This window comes from Pan paniscus, chromosome 6 (assembly GCF_029289425.2).
Source record: "Pan paniscus chromosome 6, NHGRI_mPanPan1-v2.0_pri, whole genome shotgun sequence".
Taxonomy (NCBI): domain Eukaryota; kingdom Metazoa; phylum Chordata; class Mammalia; order Primates; family Hominidae; genus Pan; species Pan paniscus.
Window position 1 is genome coordinate 37414005 of NC_073255.2, and position 17548 is coordinate 37431552.

Sequence of the window (17548 nt, forward strand, 5' to 3'; positions counted from 1 at the left end):
GTGTGATACTCAGTGTGATGTTGGCCAACTAATAAAACAAGCAATGTGAGGCTGGGTGCAGGGGCTCACACCTGTAATTCCAGCACTTTGGGAGGCCGAGGTGGGTGGATCTACCTGAGGTCAGGAGTTTGAAAACAGCTTGGCCAACATGGTGAAACCCTGTCTCTCCTAAAAATATAAAAATTAGCCAGGCGTGGTTGTGGCCGCCTGTAATCCCAGCTACTCAGGAGGCTGAGGCAGGAGAATTGCTTGAACCAGAGAGGCAGAGGTTGCAGTGAGCTTAGATGGCACCACTGCACTCCAGCCTGGGGGACAGAGTGAGACTATCTAGCTCACACCTGTAATCTCAGCACTCTGGGGGGCCATGGCAGGTGAATCACTGGAGCCCAGGAGTTTGAGACCAGCCTGAGACTCCATCTCTATTCAAAAAAAAAAAAGGCCGATGTGGTGGCTGGCCAGGTGTGGTGGCTCACGCCTGTAATCCCAGCACTTTGGGAGGCCGAGTCAGGTGGATCACCTAAGGTCAGGAGTTCAAGACCAGCCTGACCAACATGGTGAAACCCCATCTCTACTAGATACAAAAAATTAACTGGGTGTGGTGGCGCATGCCTGTAATCCCAGCTATTTGAGAGGCTGAGGCAGGAGAATTGCTTGAACCAGGAGGTGGAGGTTGCAGTGAGCCAAGATTGCAGTATTGCACCCCAGCCTGGGCAGCAAGAGCGAAACAGTCTAAATAAATAAATAAATAAATATTAAAAACAAACCAATCATTGTGAACGCTGGGGGAAGGTGGAAAAGAGAAAAATGCAGAATACAAAATTAGACAAAGGCACGAGGCACCCGGGAGAATAGGAATCGAACTTGCTTCCATCTTCATTTCTTCTCTCTTCTTCCTGTATTTTTTCTCCATTTCTTCCACAAGAACTGTGAGAACACGGGAAATGAGTTGATTTATTAGGGTGATTTACTACAGTGATTTTCTTCTGCTTTTAAGTTGTTACTCTTTGGGAGGGCAGGAGCTTAGAATCCAAGTGCAATAAAAGGTAGAGAAGATGCTGTGTGTGGGTAAAAGCAGCGCGGAGCTTCCTGGGCCATCTCAGCTAGACCAGTGCCTTTTTTTTTCCCACTGGGACCTGAATATATCTCCATCACCTTCCTGAATGCACTGGGGTAACCATCTGGTTTTGTAACAAGCTGTGAGGAGCCTGGCATGTAGTGGGCACTCGATGAATACGGTGAGAATAACAAAGCATTCCTTTGCAATGCAGGACTCAGTTGTTATGGCTTTCAAAGGCGGCAATGTAACTGACATACTGAGATCATTAAACAGCACAGGAACTAAGAAGGCAAAAGAAAGCAGTGCTTTCAACTATTCCTGTTTTACAGAGTACTTGTTGAAACTGTAAAAAGATATTTAGAACCACAAAAACTAGGCCAAGGGTAAGAAAAACTCTTCATACCCAAGAGAATTCAGCTGACCAAATTAAGTCTGATCCAGAATAAACAGCTCTCATCTGGAAATCTAGCAGTTCCAGAAAGTACTGTCCAAGGGGAAAAAGACCCACAACGTTGATCTGCATAATTATATAACCCTTTAACAAAGAGACAAGAAGCGCTATCATGCTGGAGTGCATGGGGAAAATCAAATGTGAGCATGAGCAAAGCTGGGCTCACTTGAGAAAATAACAGGTCTCAGCCCTCAAAGAAGAGGACTTTGTTACTGAAGAGAATCTGGGCTTATGTGCCCTTTCTCATGAACTTGACCAACCTCAGTGTGTTTTCTCTGTGTTCACCCAACATCCAAAACCAAAAACAAGGTTTCTATTACCAACTCCCTCCAGCAGAAATTACTTACAAATAGTCATGTGAGGAGCATTGCACATGAAGGAACACATTGGAAACTAAACTGAAGCTTGGCTATTACAAACAGGTCAAGACTATTCATGTTGGTGTTTTACCAAGAAAAGCATAATCACTATCCCCTTAAAAGCCAATTAAAACATCAAATAAAAACAAAATCTGGCCAGGTGTGGTGGCTCATGCCTGTAATCCCAGCACTTTGGTAGGCCTAGATGGGCGGATCACCTGAGGTCAGGAGTTCGAGACCAGCCTGGCCAACATGGCAAAACCCCGTCTCTACTAAAATATAAAAATTAGCTGGCTGTAGTGGCGTGCGCCTGTAGTCCCAGGTACTCGGGAGGCTGAGGCAGAAAAATTGTTTGAACCCGGGAGGCAGAGGTTGCAGTGAGCCGAGATCATGCCACTGTACTCCAGCCTGGGTGACACAGCGAGACTGTCTCAAAAAACAAACAAACAAAAAACCCCTAAATGCTAGATGGGAAGAGGAACTTAAAACATAACTTTCTTTCTCCAACATATGTAAAAATCCAGGCTTGAAATTGAAAGCGGGGGCTTGAAGAGAGATCTGTACACCCATGTTCACAGAAGCATTTTCCATAGAAGCCAAAGGATGGAAATAACCTAAGCAGCCATTGACAAATGAATGGATAAACACAATGTGGTGTATCCATATGAGAGGGAAATTCTGACCCATGCTACAACATCAATGAAGCTTGAAGACGTATTTCATGAAATAAGCAAGTCACAAAAAGACAAACACTATTATATCTGATTCTGATGTAGAGCAGGTGAGCCCCAAAATTGGGGCTTGCCCCAGGACTAAGGTTCTTGGCTTTGCCCAAGAGAGAATTCAAGGGTGAGCTGGCGGTGTCAGCAACTTTTATTGAAGTGGCAGTGCACAGCAGCAGTAGCAGAGGCACTGCTCCTTGTGGGGCAGGGCTACCCCCATAGGCTGTGTGCCCAGAGTAATAGCTCAGAGGCAGGTCTGCAGTCATATTCATACCCACTTTTAATTATACGCAAATTAAGGGGCAGATTATGCAGAAATTTCTAGAAATAGATTAACTTCTGGGTCATTGGCTCATGCCATGGAAATGGGTGGTAACTTCCAGGTGTTTTCATGGCAATGGTAAGCTGACAATGGGTCTGTCTTATGGAAAGGTGCTTTCGCCTCTTCCCTGTTTCAGCTAGTCTTCAATCTGGTCTGGAGCATGAGCCCTGTCTCTGGAGTCGAGTCCTGCCTCCTACCTCAATTCCACTCCTATGTGGCAACCAGAGTAGTCAAATTCTCAGAGACAGAAAATAGAATGCTGGTTACCAGGAGGTAGAGGGAGCCAGAATGGGAAGTTAGTATTTAATGGGTACAGAATTTCCATCTGGGAAGATAAAAAAGTTCTGGAAATGGATCGTGGTGATGGTTACACAACACTGTGGAGGTACTAATATCAACAAATCGTACGCTTTAAAATGGTTAAGATTGTAAATTTTATGTTATGTGTATTTTACCACAATTTTTTCTTTTTTGAGACAAGGTCTCACTCTGTTGCCTAGGCTGAAGTGCAGCAGTGTGATCACGGCTCACTGCAGCCTTGACCTCTGGGGCTCAAGCAGTCCTCTTGCCTCAGCCTCCCCAGTAGATGGGACCACAGGCTGGCACCTCCATGTTTTTTTTTTTTTTTTTTTGGAGAGATGAGGTGTCACTGTGTTGCCCAGGCTGGTCTTGAACTCCTGGGTTCAAATGATCCTCCCACCTCAGCCTCCCAAAGTGCTAAGATTATAGGCACCAGCCACTGTGCCCGACCTACCACAATTTTTTCTTAAAAAATTCAGGTTTGATTCCACAGAGCCTTTGTTTAACAATGGGAAAGGTTCTAATTTTATGTCTTCTACTTTTCCTGTGGATATTATATGTTATTCTCTACATGTGTTAATTTCTGGTAAAAAAAAATGACTCTGTTACATTCTGCTTACAACAGAGAAATGTCTTCTACTTTTCCTGGGATATTATATGTTATTCTCTGTATGTGTTAATTTCTGGTAAAAAAAATGACTCTGTTACATTCTGTTTAAAAAAGAGAAATATAGGCCAGGCGCGGTGGCTCACGCCTGTAATCCCAGCACTTTGGGAGGCCGAGGCGGGCAGAAAACGAGGTCAAGAGATCGAGACCATCCTGGCTAACACGGTGAAACCCCGTCTCTACTAAAAACACAAAAAAATTAGCTGGGTGTGGTGGCAGATGCCTGTAGTCCCAGCTACTCAGGAGGCTGAGGCAGGAGAATGGTGTGAACCCGGGAGGCGGAGCTTGCAGTGAGCCAAGATCGCGCCACTGCACTCCAGCCTGGGCAACAGAGTGAGACTCCGTCTCAAAAAAAAAAAGAGAGAAATATATATTTCTCAATACATAGGAGTCCACCTAAAAAATTATAAAGAGGTTGTTCTTTCCGTACCCCCCTCTGTGAACCTCTTGTAACACCTCATGACAATAATGAGAGTAGTTATGCAGGTCAAATTCCTTACCGATAATGCTCCATCTTCTAAGCATCAGTGAAAATTAATCTTTTTGTTTCATTCACTCATCCAATAATAAGTTATTACTAACATATATTGAACAATTACTATACTATGTGCCAGGAAATGTGCTAACAACTTTAAATGCATAATAGATATTTAGTTACTCTTAGTAGATAGTTTTCCCAATTTTTGGAGGAAAAACTTGAGCCGAAGTAGAACTCAAATTTAGATCAAGCTGGGCACAGTGGTGTAAGCCTGTAGTCCCAGCTATTCAAAAGGCCTCCAAGGCAGGAGGGCTGCTTGAGGTCAGGAGTTCAAAGCCAGCCTGGGCAACATAGCAAGACCTTGTCTCAAAAAAAAAAAATAGGATCATACCTAACATACATAATTCATCACACTCAAATGGCCATAGAGCTTTAGAGCTGGGAAATACAATTAGCGATCTTCAAGTTCAGATGCCCTCATTATTGTTTACCTTCTTCTATTATGAAAAATTTCAAATATATTCAATAGTAGTCAAAGAGCAAAATAAACTTCTTTTTACACTACAGTAAACCACTCAGTGTCAATAATTATCAATGTACGGCCGATCTTGTTTCATATTTACCCACACTTATTTTCTTCCATCTCATATAACTTTTTTTGCTGTATTTTTTTTAACTTTTTATTTGGAAATAATTTCAAATTTACAAATAAGTTGCAAAGATGGAAATAATAAAAAGAACACCCATTACCATTTACCCAGATTCACCTGTTAACATTTGTACTGCTTATTTGTACATGCTATGTCCCCCTGCACAAACACACACTCACACACACTTTTTTCTGAACTATTTGAGGCTACATTATAAACATCATCATCTTTTACTCCTAAATACTTAATGTGTATTTCCCAAGAAAATGACATTCTCTTATGTACCATGGTACAGTTATCAAATTCAGTAAATGTAAACTAATTCAATCATTTTATTTTTTCTACCATTTCTATTCCAATTTTGTGAATTGACCCAATAATTTTTTTTTTTCTATAGAGATGGGGTTTTGCCATGTTGCCCAGGCTGGTCTTGAACTCTTGGACTCAAGCAATCCATCCACCTTGGCCACTCAAAGTGCTGGGATCACAGATGGGAGCCACTGTGCCCGACCCCAATAATGTTCTTGACAGCATTTCTTTTCCCTCCATTAGAGGATCCAGTTTTAGGTCAGGTATTGCATTCAATTGTCAGATTTTATTATTTTTTTATTTATTTTATTTATTTTTATTTTATTTTATTTATTTTATTTTATTTTATTTTTGGGACAGAGTCTCAACTCTGTTGCCCAGGCTGGAGTGCAGTGGCGTGATCTTGGCTCACTGCAACCTCCACCTCCCAGGTCAAGCGATTCTTCTGCCTCAGCCTCCCAAGTAGCTGGGATTACAGGTGCGTGCCACCATGCCCAGCTAATTTTTGTATTTTTTTGTAGAGACAGGGTTTCGCCATGTTGGCCAGGCTGGTCTTGAACTCCTGACTTCAGGTGGTCCACCAACCTCGGCCTCCAAAAGTGCTGGAATTACAGGCATGAGCCACTGCACCCAGCCTGTCAGTCTCTTTTAATTAAGAAAATTTCGGCCTGGCACAGTGGCTCATGCCTGTAATCCCAGCACTTTGGGAGGCCGAGACGGGCGGATAACGAGGTCAGGAGATCAAGACCATCCTGGCTAACATGGTGAAACCCCATCTCTACTAAAAACACAAAAAAATTAGCCGGGTGTGGTGGCGGGCGCCTGTAGTCCCAGCTACTCAGGAGGCTGAGGGAGGAGAATGGCGTGAACCCGGGAGGCGGAGGTTGCAGTGAGCCGAGATTGCATCACTGCACTCCAGCCTGGGTGACACAGTGAGACTCTGTCTCAAAAAACAAAAACAAAAAAAAAAAAAAAAAGAAAAGAAAATTTCCAGAACCTTTGTCCTTTATGACATAGACTTTTTGGAAAAATAAATTCCTCTTTCTTCTTTTAAGATGTTCCTTGTGTGGAGGTTGTCTGCTGTTTCCTTATGATTAGATTCAAGATGTGCACATCTTGACAAGGTGACTCTAGTCAGTATACTGACTAGGTGATATTGTGTCCTTTTCAGGGTATCACATCTGGAGGCATATGATGGCCAGTGTCAATACTGATCACCAGTTAAGGTTGTTGCCTGATTCATCCCTGTACAATTACTGTTTTTTTCCTTCTTAGAGATAATTAACAGTCTGTGGGGCAACACTTTGAGATCAAGAAATATCCTGCTTATCATCAAAATTTCCCCTAGATTCAGCATCTGTAATTAGTTACCCACTGCTATTATGCCAAATCTTAGTAGCCTAAAACAACAGATACTTATGAACTCAGACAATTCCTATGGGTCAGGAATTTGGCAGTGGCTTGGCTGGGTGGTTCTGGCTCAGGGTCTCTAATGAGGTTGCATTTAAGCGCCAGCCAGAAGCTGCAGTCATCTGAAGGCTTGCCCAGGGCTGGAGAATCTACTTCCAAGATGATTCATTCACATGCCTGGCAAGTTAGTGCTAGAACTGAGAAGGCCTCAGTTCCTTATCACAGGGAACTTTCCATAGGGCTACTTGACTGTCATCATGACATGACAGCTGGCTTCTCCTAGAGAAAGAGATCTCAGAGAGAAAGCAAGGAGAAAGCAGTGCCTCCTGTGACCTACTCTTGGAAGTCATACACTGTCATTTCCACCATATTCATTCTATTTGCCCACTTGATTCAAGGGGAAAATTAAGCATTAACTTTTTTTTTTTTTTTGAGACACAGTCTCACTCTGTCGCCCAGAAAATAACTAGAAATTGCTTTAAAAATTATTTTGATTAGAAATTAAATATCATAAAACTTAACCTTTAAAAAAATCACAAATAGACAATTTATAAGATACATTAAAAAGTACTACATACTTCTAAGAAAAATTTAGCTTTAAAAGCATTGATCAGAAAATAAGAGAGGTGAAAACAACAGAGCTAAGCATTTCCCTTGGGTATCAGAAGAGAGGAAACAAAAAGAAGTGAGAATAAGGACAGGAATTGGTGACAAAGAGAAACACAATAAAACCAAAGAGGACTAAAAAAAGGTATAACTTTAAAAATATTAAAACAATAGACCTCTAGAGCAAGTCTAATGAAGGAAATAAAAGATGCAAACAAAAAGCAAATGAAAAAGGGAGAAATAACTATGGACTCAACATAATTAAAATAAGAAGAGTAGGCTACACAATTTGCTAATAAATTGTAAAACCTAGGTAAAATGGATACATTTCTGGAAAATCATAAAACAACAAAACTGGCACAAAAAGAAATAGAAAACTTGAATAGAACAAAAAGCATTCAAATATCTGAAATAGAAATCAAGTATTTTCCCTCCCAAAAAGCCCTAGAATGAGATGGTTAACATGGATGAGTTATTAAACTTTCAAAAAAATCTTTTCCAAGTTGCCAGAAAGTAGGAAAAATAAAAAAAAAAAAGAACACCAAAAACAGACACAACAGCTCTTAATAGGAGACCAATATTAATTCCAAATCCAAATAAGGAGAAGTCAACCAAAGAACAAAAGATCACTTCGCAAATATGCATATACACAAAAATTCCAGTAAGAATTTTAACTGACTAAATTCAAAAGGCATTATCCATTTGATGACATATATAAAATGGGCAAAATTCCTCTAAGGACATAAACTACCAAAGTTCACTCCAGATGAACTGGAGAGCTTCCTAATGAAATTGAATTTGTAATAAAAAACCTACCCACAAAGAAAGCTCCAGGCCGTGAGGGCTTCACTGCCAAATTCTACCAAACACTTAAGGAAGAGATAATACCAATTCTACACAAAAATCTCTCTGAAAACAGGAGACAGAACACTTGCAAATAATTTTAGGAGATGACATTACCCTGAAACCAAAACCAGACAAAATCATTACGAGAAAAGAAAACTACAACAAATATTCCTCATGAATAATAGACGAAAATCCTTAAAAATATTAGCCAACCAAATACAGCAATATAGAAAAGAAATACTACATTTGAGCAGGTGAGGTTTATCCCAGGATACAAGCTAGATCAACACTCATATATCAAAAAATGTGTCAACTTCCAAATATGGCCAAGTTAAGAAACTGATATCTCCCATTCTCCAAAACAACTTTAAAGTTGGACAAAATTATTTAAAAAAACACTCATATAGGGTTCTAGAAATTAACCAAAAGGAAGCAACAACGTGGGAAGCATTGATTCATAAAAAACTGAGAAACTCTGGGTAAAAACAGTGGGAGTCTGTGGCATTTTTACCTAGTTTGCTCCCATCCACCTCGGCACCACCCCCATCTCCCCCATACTGTTAGTGAAATAGTTCTTTTGAAGGGGGCGGGATGGAGTATGACTAGTCATAAAAATAACCTTTACTACTGGAGCAGGCTGACCTGATTTGGGGCAGACAGCTAAAAACCTATACTCAGAGGCACTATCAGTAAAAGTAGAGAACTCAGTAGGAAATGAAAGGCTGGGTAGCCTTGCCACTCTCTTCCTTTAACCAATGTCAAAATTAAGAATTTATGAGCCAATGCCCTTGATCAAAGTTACGTATTTCTAAAAATACTAAAGTTACAACTAAGTTATTTCTAATTTGCAAATAACATAGCTTATAGCATTTTTTTGGCCCTGGCATAATTTTAGGCTGTGACAGAAAATGACAATAATCGCTTTAACCTGAATTAATACCTTAACTGGTTCATGTTCCCCAGTGAGTAAAACAGATTCCATAAATGCAGGACTAGGGTTATTTCACTTGTCTTCCTGCTCGCACTCTGCATACGGGCTGACTCACCCACCTTTCAGCTCTCATCCTCAGAGCTGACTTCCAGGATCCTTCCCTGATGCTCCTCCTGTGTATTCCTGCAGCACTCTGTACTTCATTTTTTATCATAGCCTTTATTACACTGTATTATAACTGCTAAGAATTGTTTCTATTTTCCGAATTTTCCGCTAGACCATACCTTAATCAGTTTTCTATCTCTAGGATACTTTCTACTATCAGACACACAGGACGTACTGAATGAATGAATGAATGAATGAATACATTTTCAACTATAGTTTTAAAGTTTTAAAAATCCACAGATTGTAGACCACCCATTTCATGGTCCATGTGTTTTCAATCTTTTAAGCAAAAACAACCCTTGTTCTTATGAAAACCTGTATGAAAGAGATTAAGGTTAAACTGCCCTGGGTAAAAGAGAGGCTAGGAGACAGGGGAGTAGACAGCCCTCAGGGAAGAGTCCTGGGAAGTCCTAGGACTTCACATAACCCAGTTTCAAAACCATAGCATTAATCTAGTACAGAAAGAAGAAAATCACCTATAAAAATAAATTATAGGAAAAAAGGTAGTTTATTTTTTCCATGTTGGTTCTTGTGCTGCTTTTTTAAATTAAATCTTTGATAGCCTCCTGACTTAGGATGTGCTGATTAAAACACCAAAATAAAATAGGCAAAGCAATTATGGACAGGGAGAATCCTTAAAATTATAAGACAGACTTCTCCATTTTATCTTCCCTTCTACTCTAATACTAAAAACAAAAATCTTCTTTAAATAAGACTAACTTAGATTAAATTATCTATAAAGGCTTATAAAAGCCTTTTACAAGTAATGACTTGAAAACTGGGGAGAAAAAAGAATGAGACTATAATACGATCTCCAGTTAAGGCTCTAAAGATGGTGTCTTTACCAGTTACAAAGAAGCTAGAGAAAAACGACTGTATAGACCTTAAAATTCGATCTTTAATCTCTAGAGTTTTCCTGCTTTAAAATTTTAAAATTTTAGTGATAAAGAAGGACCAATAAAATAAGAGATTGTTTTAAGAAACTAATTTTGGAGAACAAAAATCTATATACAATTACATTTACTTTCTATTATATTAAATACATAAAATAATAGGTGAACAGACTTCATCCTAGAATTTCATTTAATAGTGATACTTGAATAACTCAGTTTATTCTTAGCTTATTCGATTCTTTTCAAGTCTTTCAAGTTTAAGCAAAAAATGCACTTACGTCATCTGCAATACCAAAAATTTTAGATGTCAAGTATTTAAGTATGACAGTTCCAAATAACCAAAAACATCCTTGAATAACCTAAAAAAAGAAAACAAAAATAACTTTGATGCTTCATATTCCACAGACATAGGCTAGGAAGAAAAAAATAAATGCTTTAATCATACATGAAATACATATTACTATCTACAAGAGAAAATGCTAGAAAATGCATCTCAATTTAAAATCAAGCATTTTGCTCAAAATCAAGGGACAGTAACTAAAAATAAAAATATAATCATACAATCTTATCAAAATTAATATATTTTATAGAAGATTTACACAACCACTGCAGTTAAATTCCCTTTAACAGTTTCTTATACATGCACTGTTTCTCAGATGAAACATGAGTAATAAATAAAACTGGAATTTTTAAACTACATACCCAGGATTAACTTTAACTTGTTTCATAAAAAGGGCAATTTGGTACATTAAAACTGAGCCCTAAAATACTATAAAACTGTTGGATCCCCTGAGTTACACAGATCATTTTCTTAAAAGTAAAACATAAAACCAATGATATATTTTAGAGAAGAAAAAACATAAGCATTAAAATAGATTGATTCTCACCCATAAACTAAGTTCAGATACATTTATTTTCAGGAAATGTGGTTTCATTGCCAGAATACCCTGAGTAGAGAAAAATAACATAGTATACACAGTTAATACTTACAGACATAAATTCAAGTACCAAAAAATTCTTCTAAATAATAAGATTCTCAAGTACCTAAAATTGAGCACACAGTCAACTTTCCACATACCATCCACATGCTCATGTCTATAGTCAGTGACTTCAAGGTACAGCCCTATTATCCAAAGTCAATTAGGTGAAAGCGTGACTTTTTAAAGTTGAAAAAGGAATCACCATATGTAAATGTCTATGACTGATTTGACATATCTGATTTATCTCTGAGCCATGAGGTATATAACATTTTCAGAATTGCATATAGGCATAAGATTTTCCTTTAGCTAAAAATTACTGACTCTTAGGGTAAACAACAAATGAAATGTTAATGGATCAACTAAATACTTCTCTTGTCAAATCTTAAGTATTTTCAGGTAGTAACGCTCCCAAACTGTATTACCCTTGGGGAGCTAAAACTACTTCAAACATGGCAAAAATATGATTAGAGATCACAAAATAAATACTTGAAACCAAATTAAATCTTTTTGGAAGTTTCTGAATACCTGAGAATACAAAATGTGATACAATTCAGGTTTCAAAGTGATTAATTATAAATATATGCAAATATGTTTGTAGTTAAATATGCACAAACATGCTGTACTCCCTGTTATCATTTATTTTTATACACCAAAATATATGGAATATACATAAATATGCTTAATTCATATCTAAGACGCACCTCAGTGTGAAGCATCTGGCAGCATACCTGACATACAGAACTGAAGAGAAATTTCCTACAAAAGGCACTTAAATTAGATTTTATTTATATGTAATATTTGATTCAGTGGTTTCCTTGTCCATAGTACCAAGATTCATGTACTTTATCCTGGGTGATAGCAGTACATGACAAAGTACATATGTAAAATATACAACTGAGTACTTTGTCACTTTGACACAGAACTGAAGAACTACACTTATTAATCCCGAAGTTATGATTTTTCTTGTTGTTGTTGCTGAAAAATACAGCATTATGCTAATTGCTAATTTCTGTAGCTAAGTATACCCAAGGTACAACCTGAAAAGGGTGGTGGCCCAGACTGGGAAGAGGCATATTTTTAAGAAATGGGTTTTTAAATAAATATTATTTGTAAAATAATGAAAATGGAAGTTTCAAATGTAATGGCTTCTAGAAATTAAGAAACCCCAAATGATCTGAGTAACTTAATTACTCAAGAAGTAGAATACATTCCAATTATGACAGTGCAATACGCTTTTAAAGTCATCGGGAAACTAAAGCACATGCACTTTAAACACAAGGAATAACAAGTTTGCAAAACATTTTAATGGAAACCCACCAAAAAAAAAGGCAGTCTTTAAATTTCAGAAAGACTTTTAGACTTACAAAGTCATCCTGCCAGCCGGGCGCAGTGGCTCACACCTATAATCCCAGCACTTTGAGAGGCCAAGGTAGGCAGATCACCTGAGGCCGGGAGTTCGAGACCAGCCTGACCAACATGGAAAAACCCCTCTCTACTAATAATACAAAATTAGCCGGGCATGGTGGCATATGCTTGTAATCCCAGCTACTCAGAAGGCTGAGGCAGGAGAGTCACTTGAACCTGGGAGGCAGAGTGAGCCGAGATTGCACCATTGCACTCCAGTGTAGGCAATGAGAGCAAAACTCCATCTTTAAAAAAAAAAAAAAAACACAACAACAACAACAAAAAAAAACAAAGTCATCCTGCCAAATGTAGCAGAAGGAATTAGATGACCTTCCATCAATTTGTTCTAATTCTGTAAAATAATCTCTCCATAAGCTAAAGCTGTTCTTGGTAGTGATTTAACAATATAAAATTGAATCATCACCTTACTTAAACCTTCTGAATAAGTCCATACAAGTAGACAAGGGGCAAAAAACAAAACAAAACAAAACAAAACAAAAACCCTAAGTAACCAAGGCCTTGATCTTCTGATCACTGTGGAATGAAGAGGGGAGGCTGTTGTAAGACTGCAGTTTGAGGAAAGGGGTTCAAAAAGTGGAGCAGGAGTAGGATAAAAATGGAAAGGAGGAAGGGAGAAGAAAGCATATAAATCTTTCTGAAATGATACTAATTTTTCATTTTTTTTTCCTGTTTTAAAAGTGAGTACTTAAACACCATCACATCTAGAATATTAAGTAAGACACTTAAGATGGTTCCTACAGAAAACCCTCATGAATCCTAAGCCAGTGAAGAAGAAATTGTTAAACCATTAATTTCAAAAACAGCCATATAAGTAAGGAATATTTACCCAAATAATTACCGAAGAAGCAGCATAATAATAACATTGAGTTCCCAAACATCACAACAAAACAAAGTGCAAGAGAAATCTGGAAAAAATCCAAGAAAAAAATATAAGTAATGCACATAAAACAAAAAACCTTTGTTTTTTATTGTGAAAATTGTACATGCCCATAATAAACAGAATTCAAACTGTTCAAAAGGGACTATAAGATTAAAACAGCCCATTATCCATCCCACACTTCAAGCTCCCAGAGATAACCATCAACAGTTTCCTGTGCATCCTTCCAGACAACATGTATAAATTCTAGTTTATATATTTTGTTAAAACACAAACGGACACTTACCCCACAAGCTATACTATTTCTTGCTTTTATTCGTAATATGTTTCAAAGAGCTTTCCATATGCATGCAAGCCAATCTAATACATTCTGCTTAAGAACTGGAAAAAGTATTCTATTCCACAGATGTACCCTAATTTAACTAGTCCTCCAAATACTGCGAAACACTTAAGAGCTTTCCACTTCTATTTTGTTTTGTTTGGATCTTCCTAATAAAAACACTGCTATGATAGACATCCTTATGTGTATACCTTATGTACATGTCAGTACATTTATGAATAAATTACTAGAAGTGAAACTGATGGATCAAGGATATCCACATTTTTAAATTCAATACAAATATTGACAAATTGGCCTACAAAAAGATTGTGCCAATTCCCTTTCCCACCAACTGGGCAGGAGAGTTCCTATGGATATATATTCTGGCAACACTGTATTATTCTTTTAAATATCTGCCAATCCAGTGGGGAAAAAATGTTACCTCATTGTTTCACTTTTCCATTCTTTTAATAGTAGATGAGACACAGCACCTTTTATTCTATTTGCTGGTTATGTTGTCTTGTGTGTATGTGTGAACTGCTTATTCCAACTGCCCATCTGTCTATTGGGCTTTCATTATTTTCCTTAACAGCTCTCTTCATATATTACAGAACATAGCCCCAGTATCCAGAATATAAAAGGGACTTAAACAAATTTACAAGAAAAAAAAAAACAACCCCATCAAAAAGTGGGCGAAGGATACGAACAGACACTTCTCAAAAGAAGACATTTATGTGACCAACAAACATATGAAAAAAAAAAGCTCATTATCACTGGTCATTAGAGAAATGCAAATCAAAACCACAATGAGATACCATCTCACACCAGTTAGAATTGTGATCATTAAAAAGTCAGGAAACAACAGATGCTGGAGAGGATGTGGAGAAATAGGAACACTTTTATACTATTGGTGAGAGTGTAAATTAGTTCAACTATTGTGGAAGATAATGTGGCGATTCCTCAAGGATCTAGAACTAGAAATACCATTTGACCCAGCAATCCCATTGCTGGGTATATACTCAAAGGATTATAAATCATTCTACTATAAAGATACATGCACACATATGTTTATTGCAGCACTATTCACAATAGCAAAGACTTGGAACAAACCCAAATGCCCATCAATGATAGACCAGATAAAGAAAATGTGGCACATATACATTATGGAATACTATGCAGCTATAAAAAAAGGATGAGTTCATGTCCTTTGCAGGGACATGGATGAAGCTGGAAACCATCATTGTCAGCAAAGTAACACAGGAACAGAAAACCAAACACTGTATGTCCTCACTCATAAGTGTCAGTTGAACAATGAGAACACATGGACACAGGGAGGGGAACATCACATACTGGGGCCTGTTGGGGGTGGGGGGCTAGGGGAGGGATAGCATTAGGAGAAATACCTAATGTAGATGACAGGTTGATGGGTGCAGCAAACCACCATGACACGTGTATACCTATGTAACAAACCTCCACTTGCTGCACGTGTATTCCAGAACTTAAAAGTATATGTGTGTGTGTATATATATATATACACACACATATATATACACACACACATATATATAAAGAACACAGCTCCTTATCAAGTAAACATATTGTAAATATTTTTCTCAGTTCATTTTTGACCTTTGTGGTATTTTTTGTATTATGGTTATTTTCTAAATATTTATGTTAGCAAATGTATCTTTCATTTCCTTTAGGTCTTTGGATTAAATGTATCTGTCATTTAAAAAGGCACTAAAAATAAAATAATCCATATTTTCTTCTAGAAGTTTTATTTTTGATCCATATATATCAATTTCAATGTGAATTTCAGAATCAGCTTAAGTTTCAAAAACTAAAATTTTTATTAAAATTGCTTTATTCAATAACATATGTTGTTTATAGTTATATCTGTTCAACATTGAATCTTTAGATCCCAAAGCAATACATGTTCCTTCCATTTCTTTAAATCTTCTTTTACATGCATTAGCAAGTACGGTTTTCTTTATACAGATCCTGCATATTTTCTTGAGTTTATTCTAAAGCATATTATTTTTGCTGCTGTTGTATCAAGAATCTTCATATTTTCTGATTGTTTGTATATAGAAAAATTATATTAAATATGCATCAATGAATATGATTTCATTGTTTCTAGTAGTTTATTTGGATTTCTCAAGTATTCAAAACGATATCAACTACAGACAATGATATTTTTACATCTTCCTTTGAATTATTTTTTAGTCAATTGTATTAGCTGACATTTCTGCAACAATATTAAGTAATAAGAGAGGCAGTAGGCATATTTACCATGCTTCTGGCATTAATGGAAATAGGAAATTGTTCTATGGCTTCATCATTTTATGTGATACTAGTTTTTCTTTTGAGGTGTGGGTATCTTAAATTTCAATGAAATATCCATCTATTTTTACTTGATTATGGTCTTAAACACCAAAAATTGATGTTGACTTTTATCAAATACCTTTACAGTATCAAAGGTATTATTATATTATGGATTTTTTTTTTTTTTTTTGAGACAGAGTCTTGCTCTGTCACCAAGGCTGGAGTACAGTGGCGCGATCTTGGCTCACTGCAAGCTCCGCCTCCCGGGTTCACGCCATTCTCCTGCCTCAGCCTCCCAAGTAGCTGGGACTACAGGTGCCCACCACCACACCCGGCTAATTTTTTGTATTTCTAGTAGAGACAGGGTTTCACTGTGTTAGCCAGGATGGTCTCCATCTCCTGACCTCATGATCCACCCACCTGGGCCTCCCAAAGTGCTGGGATTACAGGCGTGAGCCACCGTGCCCAGTCTATTATGGATTTTTTCAAACTTCTCAATGTGATAAATCATATTAATAGAATTTCTAATATCAACACATTCCTGAATTCCTGGAATGAGGCACTTAGATACAAATTTAACTATGTAAAAAATCTGAGCAAAACTACAAAACTTCAATGAAAGTAATCAAATAACTTTATAAATACATGAAGTTATTCCACGTATAGGAAGATTCCATATTGTCAAGATGCCAGTTCTTCCCAACTTGATCTATAGATTCAGCACAATCCCAATCATGAGCCTAGCAAGTTACCAATAAAGTGATTCTGAAGTTTATATGGAGATATAAACAACCCAGTATAGAGCCAACTCAGTACTGAAGAGCAAAGTCAGAGGACTGACACTACCCCACTTCAAGACTTACTATAAAGTTACTGTAATCAAGACAGTGTGGTATTTGTGAAAGAAGACACGAACAGATCAAGGGAACAAAACATAGAGCCCAGAAATAGACTCACATATATAGTCAAGTGATATTTGACAAAGGAGCAAAGGCAATACAGTGGAGCAAAAATTGTCCTTTCAACAAACGGTGCTGGAACAATTAGAGATCCACATACAAAAAAATAAATCTAGACATAGACTTTACACCCTTCATGAAAACTAACTCAAAACAGACAACAGATCTACATGCACATTGCAAAACTATAAAGCTCCTAGAAGATAACACTGGAGGAAACCTAGATGACCTTAGGTATGATGATGACTTCTTAGATAAAACAAAAAGGTACAATTCATGAAAGAAATGATTGATAAGCTGAACTTCATTAAAATTAAAAACTTCTGCTCTTTGAAAGATAGGACATGATTGAGAGAAGATATCTGCAAAAGACACATCTGATAAGGGATTGTTATAAAAAACATACAAAGAATTCTTAAAACTCGACAAAAAGAAAATGAACCACCCAAGGAAAAATAAGCAAAAGATCTGAACAGACACTGCACCAAAAAAGATAC

General features: G+C 37.3%; 1 protein-coding gene across 1 annotated transcript in view; it reads right to left on the reverse strand.

Annotated features, from left to right (window-relative positions):
* Positions 1 to 932: 932 nt before the first annotated feature.
* Positions 933 to 17548, reverse strand: part of LOC103784145 (protein C-mannosyl-transferase DPY19L1) — a 104400-nt gene continuing 87784 nt past the window's right edge. The window contains exons 11-13 of the mRNA XM_063605678.1: positions 13410 to 13476; positions 11054 to 11113; positions 933 to 10525 (exon numbers count right to left, since the gene is read on the reverse strand). Coding sequence (XP_063461748.1) covers positions 11067 to 11113; positions 13410 to 13476 — 114 coding nt within the window. The 3' untranslated portion in view covers positions 933 to 10525; positions 11054 to 11066. The remainder of the gene's footprint in view (positions 10526 to 11053; positions 11114 to 13409; positions 13477 to 17548) is intronic.